This window comes from Solanum pennellii, chromosome 5 (genome assembly GCF_001406875.1).
Source record: "Solanum pennellii chromosome 5, SPENNV200".
NCBI lineage: Eukaryota > Viridiplantae > Streptophyta > Magnoliopsida > Solanales > Solanaceae > Solanum > Solanum pennellii.
Genome location: NC_028641.1, coordinates 4,898,311 through 4,905,998, shown reverse-complemented (window position 1 = coordinate 4,905,998; position 7,688 = coordinate 4,898,311). Strand labels below are relative to the sequence as shown.

At 30.2% G+C, this 7,688-nt stretch overlaps 1 protein-coding gene across 1 annotated transcript; it reads right to left on the bottom strand.

Annotated features, from left to right (window-relative positions):
* Positions 1 to 6,121: 6,121 nt before the first annotated feature.
* LOC114077327 (F-box protein At3g07870-like) lies at positions 6,122 to 7,393 on the bottom strand. The gene has a single exon (XM_027917172.1). It carries the CDS (start codon positions 7,391 to 7,393, stop codon positions 6,122 to 6,124), a length of 1,272 nt encoding a protein of 423 aa, XP_027772973.1.
* Positions 7,394 to 7,688: the final 295 nt, after the last annotated feature.

Below are 7,688 nucleotides of genomic sequence, written 5' to 3'. Positions count from 1 at the left end.
ACACGAATTTCGTACGCTTAACAAGAGTTTAGAAATCCACTTGCCTTAACCACTCGAATAATCACTCTGGGACTTGAGCCTTCCCTTTCCGTTGAGCTCCCAAATCGATGCAATCTATGCAAGTATATATATTCACAATAAGGTTTCAGAACTAACAACACTCACACTTTTGTGTGTTTAATCTTGACTTAAAATTTCACCCCAAATTTATAATCAAGTTCGTAATTCTTGATACCAACTAACATTTCAACTATTATATTTTCCAAGTTCCAAGTCTAAGGTTAAGTCCCTTTTTTTTTTTAATACCAACTCTAATAATTCACCAACAATTAATTATCTATCTTAGTATAACAAACTCAAATTATAATATGCTAACAATAGTAAGGATATTTCTGTAAATTTACTCTCCAATACTTCCATCTAGTCAAAGGCTTAATCAGTAGAGGTCACCATCCTGATACATTCTCAACTTTTCAAAATACAAATTTTTACATATATTTTCCTTTCCAATCACTTCCAACAACCCAATTTAATAATATCTTAGTTTATAATGTAAACAATAAGAAAAGAAAAATAAATAAAAGAAGAAAAAATAATAATATTAAAATCGACAGTTTTATGAAATGAAAAAAAAACAATTTGCAGATTGTATTACCTGCATCCAAACTTTCCAAACATATATGTATGATCATATCGTGGCAATCAATGCCAATGATTAGATTATTGTTAGTATTATTTTATTATTATTATTTATTTTTTTACAACAATTAGAAATATTATAAAATAATTAAAATTGTAAGGATTTGATTAATACATTACTCTCTCTTTCTACCTACCATAATTGCCTATGCATATATATGATATATAATATATAATGTTGAAAGTAGCAATTCAAAGCAACATACCTGCACTCGTTCAACGTCGCCGCCACAAGCAGTTCCTCCTTTTCCCTATTTTTTTTATATATATCTATTTTTTTTTTGAATTATTTAAGTACTAAAAGTGATAGGTTTTACCCACATATTTTATTAAATATAGTCTAAATGGTATAGAGTCTTAAATAAATTATCACTTTAGCCCATAAACTATCAATTAATTAACTCAAGTTACACTAATATTTAAAATTTCCAAAAATGACCTTCCGGGTCATTACAGGTAGTGAAACTTGGGGATCAACGGAATAGGTCTTTTAGAGCGACCATAATAATAATGATAACTTTCTTTGAGTTCCAACTTTTTTCTCTTTATGTTTGCCTGAATTATACGGTTGGAGGTAATATTTACCTTTTGTCTCTTTATGTCTTCCTGAATTATACTGTTGGAGGTAATATTTATCTTTTTTCTCTTTATGTCTTCGTGAATTATACTGTTGAAGATAATATTTACCATTTTTTTTATCTTTATGTCTTCGTGAATTATGTTGTTGGAGGTAATATTTACTTTTTTCACTTTATGTCTTCCTGAATTATGTTATTGGAGGTAATATTTACTTTTTTCTCTTTATATCTTCCTAAATTATGTTGTTGGAGGTAATATTTACTTTTGTCTCTTTATGTCTTCCTAAATTATGTTGTTGGAGGTAATATTTACTTCAGTCTCTTTATATCTTCCTGAATTATATTGTTAGAGGTAATATTTATCATTTTTTATCTTTATGTCTTCCTGAATCATGTTGTTGGAGGTAATATTTACTTCTGTCTCTTTTATGTCTTCCTGAATTATACTGTTGGAGGTAATATTTACCATTTTTTTATGTTTATGTCTTCCTGAATTATGTTGTTGGAGGTAATATTACTTTTTTCTCTTTATGTCTTCTTGAATTATGTTGTTGGAGGTAATATTTACTTTTGTCTCTATATGTCTTCCTGAATTATACTGTTGGAGGTAATATCTACCTTTATTCTCTATATGTCTTCCTGAATTATACTGTTGGAGGTAATATTTACCTTTTTCTCTTTATATCTTCCTGAAATATACAATTGGAGGTAAATATTTACCTTTTGTCTCTTTATGTCTTCCTGAATTATACTGTTGGAGGTAATATTTACCTTTTTTCTCTTTATGTCTTCCTGAAATATACTGTTGGAGATAATATTTACCATTTTTTATCTTTATGTCTTCCTGAATTATGTTGATGGAGATAATATTTACTTTTTTCTCTTTATGTCTTCCTGAATTATGTTGTTGGAGGTAATATTTACTTATGTCTCTTTATGTCTTCCTGAATTATACTGCCGGAGGTAATATTTACCATTTTTTATCTTTATGTCTTCCTGAATTATGTAGTTGGAGGTAATATTTACTTCTGTCTCTTTTATGTCTTCCTGAATTATATTGTTGGAGTAATATTTACCATTTTTTATCTTTATGTCTTCCTGAATTATGTTGTTGGAGGTAATATTTACTTTTTTCTCTTTATGTCTTCTTGAATTATGTTGTTGGAGGTAATATTTACATTTTTCTCTTTATGTCTTCTTGAATTATACCGTTGGAGGTAGTATTTACCTTTTTTTCTCTTTATGTCTTCCTGAATTATACTGTTGGAGTTAATATTTACCTTTTTTCTCTTTATGTTTTCATAAATTATACTGTTGGAGGTAATATTTACTTTTTTCTCTTTATGTCTTCCTGAATTATGTTGTTGGAGGTAATATTTACTTTTGTCTCTTTATGTCTTCCTGAATTATACTGTTGGAGGTAATATTTACCTTTTTCTCTTTATGTCTTTTTGAATTATACCGTTTATGTCTTCTTGAATTATACCGTTGGAAGTAATATTTACCTTTTTTCTCTTTATGTCTTCCTGAATTATGTTTTTGGAGGTAATATTTACTTTTTTGCTCTTTATGTCTTCGTTATTTATGTTGTTGGAGGTAATATTAACCTTTTTCTCTTTATGTCTTCTTGAATTATACCGTTGGTGGTAATTAAATTGGCTAGTTCGATAACAAGTTCAGGGTCACTGCTGCATTTGAAAGCATAGAAAGGTGGAGTAGTGTTTTCTTGCTGCTTCTATGCATTTATTGATCTCTTTTATATAGTTATAGAATGCCCATATATGACGAAAATAGCTTACGCTTATGAAGTTTTGCTTATGCTACAAAAATGCATGAAGACATCTCGTGCTCGAGCTCGAGCTCGTCCATGTTTTCTCTGTTCTCATTTTGTTCCTTAGTTCGTTCTACTCAGACAAGTGCAGAATGAATAGAAACATAAGGAATAACGTTAAAATGGGACAAGGTATCCCCGGCTTAATTATTGAGGCAGAGTTGTACTACCATAACTCAAAAGCATCTATAAAAACATGGGAAAGGGTCTGATATACCCCTCAACTTTGTCATTTGGAACTGATATATCCCTCGTTATGAAAGTGGTTCATATATGCCCATACTGTTATACAAACGGCTCACATATACCCCTGCCGTTACCAAATGACTCACATATACCCTTCATTTAACGAAAGTTTAAAAAAATAGTTTTTAACTTATATTTATTGTTTTTAATTTTAAAAAAAATTATTTAGGGGTATATATGATTCTTCTATCAAAGTTCAAGGTATATTTTAATTTTTTTAATACATAAATTATTTTTCGACTTCTTTTATTATAATTATTTGAGTTTCTTATTCTTATTTTATTTTTTTCTTTCATGGGGAAAGGGTCTAATATACCCCTCAACTTTGTCATTTGGAGCTGATATACCCCTCGTTATAAAAGTGGCTCATATATGCCCTTACCATTATACAAACGGCTCACATATACCCCTGCCGTTACAACATGGCTCACATATACCCTTCATTTAACGGAAGTTAAAAAATTAGTTTTAAATTTATATTTGTTACTTCTAATTATTTTAAAAAAATTATTTAGGGGTATATATGATTCTTCTATTAAAGTTCAAGGTATATTTTAATTTTTTTTCATACATAAATTATTTTTTGACTTCTTTTATTATAATTATTTGAGTTTCTTATTCTTATTTTGTCTTTTTCTTTCATTCCTTAGTTTAAAGAGAAAAAAAAATTTAAACTATTTTTTTCGTGTATATTGTAATTTAATTTCGTATTCGAAGAAAAAATTTGGTCATCTACAATAAGTTTTACAAGAATATTAATGAAACATAAATAAATTTGATTATCAAAATAATAATTATAAATTAGTCATTGAAACAAAAAAAAGTCAAAAAAATATGTTTGACGAGGATTTAATTTACTCATATGGGATTATATTTTTTAGAAAAAAATAATAAAAATTTAGATTAATTTTTTTTCCATTCCAGTCTATTGGTGGGTACTTTTCTTTTATTTCTTCTGGCTCATATTCCTGGATTCCCCTTTTCTCAACTTCTCTTTGGTCGAGATATTTTCCGTTAGAGGAAAAGGGTATATGTGAATCATTTGTTTACAAGTAGGGGTATATATGAGCCACTTTCATAACAAGGGATATATCAGCTCTAAATGACAAAGTTGAGGGGTATATCAGACCATTTTTCCTTCTTTCATTCCTTAGTTTAAAGAAAAAAAATTTAAACTATTTTTTTTGTCTATATTGTAATTTGATTTTTGTATTCGAAGAAAAATTTTTGGTCATCTACAATAAGTTTTACAAGAATATTAGTGAAACATAAATAAATTTGATTATCAAAATAATAATTCTAAATTAATCATTGAAAGAAAAAAAAGTCAAAAAAGTATGTTTGATGAGGATTAAATTACTCATATAAGATTATATATTGTAGAAAAAAATAATAAAAAGAGTCAGATTAAAATTATCTTTTTTTTCATTTCCGTTAGAGGAAAAAAGGTATATGTAAGTCATTTGTTTATAAATAGGAGTATATATGAGTCACTTTCATAACAAGGGGTATATCAGCTCCAAATGACAAAGTTGAGGGGTATCATAGTTGACAGGTCTATATCTAAATTACACGAGAAACATAGAGAAAAACATTATATCCAGAAGGAAATAAGACCAATTAAATATCTAAACTATGTCAATCTTCGGACAAGTGTATGAGACTTCAGAATTTTCTCCAATGATAGTCTTGAGTGAGTAAAAACTTGGCATGTAGCTAGTCCCAGCAAATCAAGGTACACCTTAACCATCGTAAACTTCTTTTCTGATATCATGTTGAATAGTATCCTTCAATATGCAATCTTTAGTCAAAGATTCAGATATTCCGTACTCTTTCATCCACCATATATCAACATACTGAGTATCGTTACTATCACACAAACGTAGAAAATTTCCCAACTCTACTAGCATCAAGCAGGAGGATGAAGTCTCCAGACCACGCGGAGCTAATAGGGACTTTACCTCTTCCGTCCTACTGTTAAAGGAGTAAATGCTGTCAGTTCTTTTCCGAATTCATCCAATTCACAACACCATTGACGTCAGCATTACTAAATGATACACATAGAAGTTCTGGAGCCTCGCCCACATATCTCCATTTTTCATCAACTCCAACAGTTAAAACTTCCAATTCTGATACTTGTGGATGTCTGTCAAAATTACTAACTATTGATCTCAATACTTTATACTGCCTAGAGACTTCACAAAAGCAGAATGCATAAGCAAAACTCGAGTATTAATAATTTTATAATTTTTCGTCCACGCTAAGCAGACTGATTATGTTGAGGCCTAAGTTTCACCTCCCTCCATTTGAATCGAGTATAAATAAATTCGGTAACAAACCAATAGTGGAAGTAATTGGTTCACTTGTTCGTTGAATGGTTAAGATGTAATCCGATCTACCTAGGACACATATGTTCATTAGATGACGAGATGTATCCAATCGATCTTTGTAGAATGCCATATCTGTCATTCACTAAAGTTTCTGAATGTTTTTTTTTTCCGCAGAAAAGCATTTACTTGTTCATAAGAAGAAAACAAGCAAACCTGTTGTTTCTGCAGATGCGTACGAGATGTTAAAACAAAGCCATAAGGCCAACATTTTATTCCTTAGTTCGTTCTATTCAGACAAGTGCGTAGTGAATTGAACAAAACGAATGTAGACTGACATAAATTAAAAGCATGTTGACAGGTTTTAAGATAGATTACACGAGAAACATAGAAGAAAAAACATAATATCCAGGAGGAAATAAGATAAATAAATTAAATCTCTAAATTAAGTCAATCTTCGGATGAGTATATGAGACTTGTAAATTTTTCCCAATGATAGTCTTGAGTGAGTAAAAACTTGGAATGTACCTAGACGCTTCAAATCCAAGGTACACTCTAACCTTGGTAAACTTCTTTTCTTTTGGGTTGTAAGAAACTATTTGTGTGGCACGATCCCTTTGCATCAATATTTCTCCATCTTTCCAAGTTGAGATTGGTATAAATCTATCACAACGGATATTTGGTTGAATAGTATCCTTCAAAATGCGAGTTTTAGTCCAAGATTCAGCTATTCCATACTGTTTCATCCACCATATATCAACATACTGACTGTGGTTAGTATCACATAAACATAGACAATTCTCCAACTCTACTAGAGTCAAGTCGTAGGATGAAGTTTCCAGACCACGCGGAGCTAACAGGGTCTTCATCTTTTCTGTCCAACTGTTAAACGAGTAAATCTTGTCATTTTTATCCATATTCATCCAATGAACAACACCATTAACGTTACTGTTACTAAATGATTCATGTAGTGGTTTTGGAGCTTTGCCCACATATCTCCATTTTTCATCAACTCCAATAGTATAAACCTCGAACTCTGATACGCTTGGATATCCTTCAAAATTTCTAAGTACGGATCTCAATACTTTATACTCTCCAGAAGCTTCACTAAAGCAAAATGCATAAGCAACGTGGTTTCTTTCCTGCATTTTAACCTTGTAATACTCACCCAAAAGAGGATTGCTAATGTAAACCGAATGATTAGTTCCACTATTACTATTCAACAGACAAACAATCCCATTACACGAACCAATTAATCTCAACTTCGATGAAGGGATATGAAACTTAGGGCTCAACACAATGTTTCTCTTTAGGGGTTGAGAATCATCAGCTTTGAGTTCGACAAGAAAGTAGACAGAGTAATTAACCGAAAGCAAAAGGCTCGGGAAATTAGTTGACGATCTTTGCTGATACATGTTAAAAAATGATGGTTCGGAAGTTAAAAGATTATACCACATTTTACAAACCATCTTACAACAAAAAAGGGGCTTGATTGATAATCTCGAAAGAATTTCCGACACAATATCACTCGAAAGGTCCATAATGGTAGTGACATTAGAGATTCTTTTTTTGGAATCCCTTCCGGGGTCCATGACAATCACTTTCTTTGAACAAATCGAGGTTCGACTAAGCCTAATCCCCCAAACTAAAACAGAGACAGTTTTCTCAAAGAAAATAAAAGTGCACACTGCTTTCAAAATCCCCAAATACATTCTTATAACCAATCTCAATCCTAAAAGCACAATTTTTTCTTAGGTTTATTGTAATAATCCTGTTTTATTTATTAAAACAATATATTCCCTGTGTATGAGGAATTATATTTTGATTAGGAGAATAATATGCCTTATTATAATAAGGACTATTAATTATTATTCCTTATTTAATAGTTCTAATTATGTCTTTTTTTTTTTTCAGGATTACTATATAGTGGAATTTTCTTTTTTGAAATTAATTTAATATTTTCATTGTATTGTTTTGACATATACAAAGTAATCGTGGCGCATGGTT

Bases quoted from the DNA above. Each gene is read 5' to 3' on its own strand.
- LOC114077327 (XM_027917172.1), bottom strand. From the start codon at position 7,393: ATGTATTTGGGGATTTTGAAAGCAGTGTGCACTTTTATTTTCTTTGAG.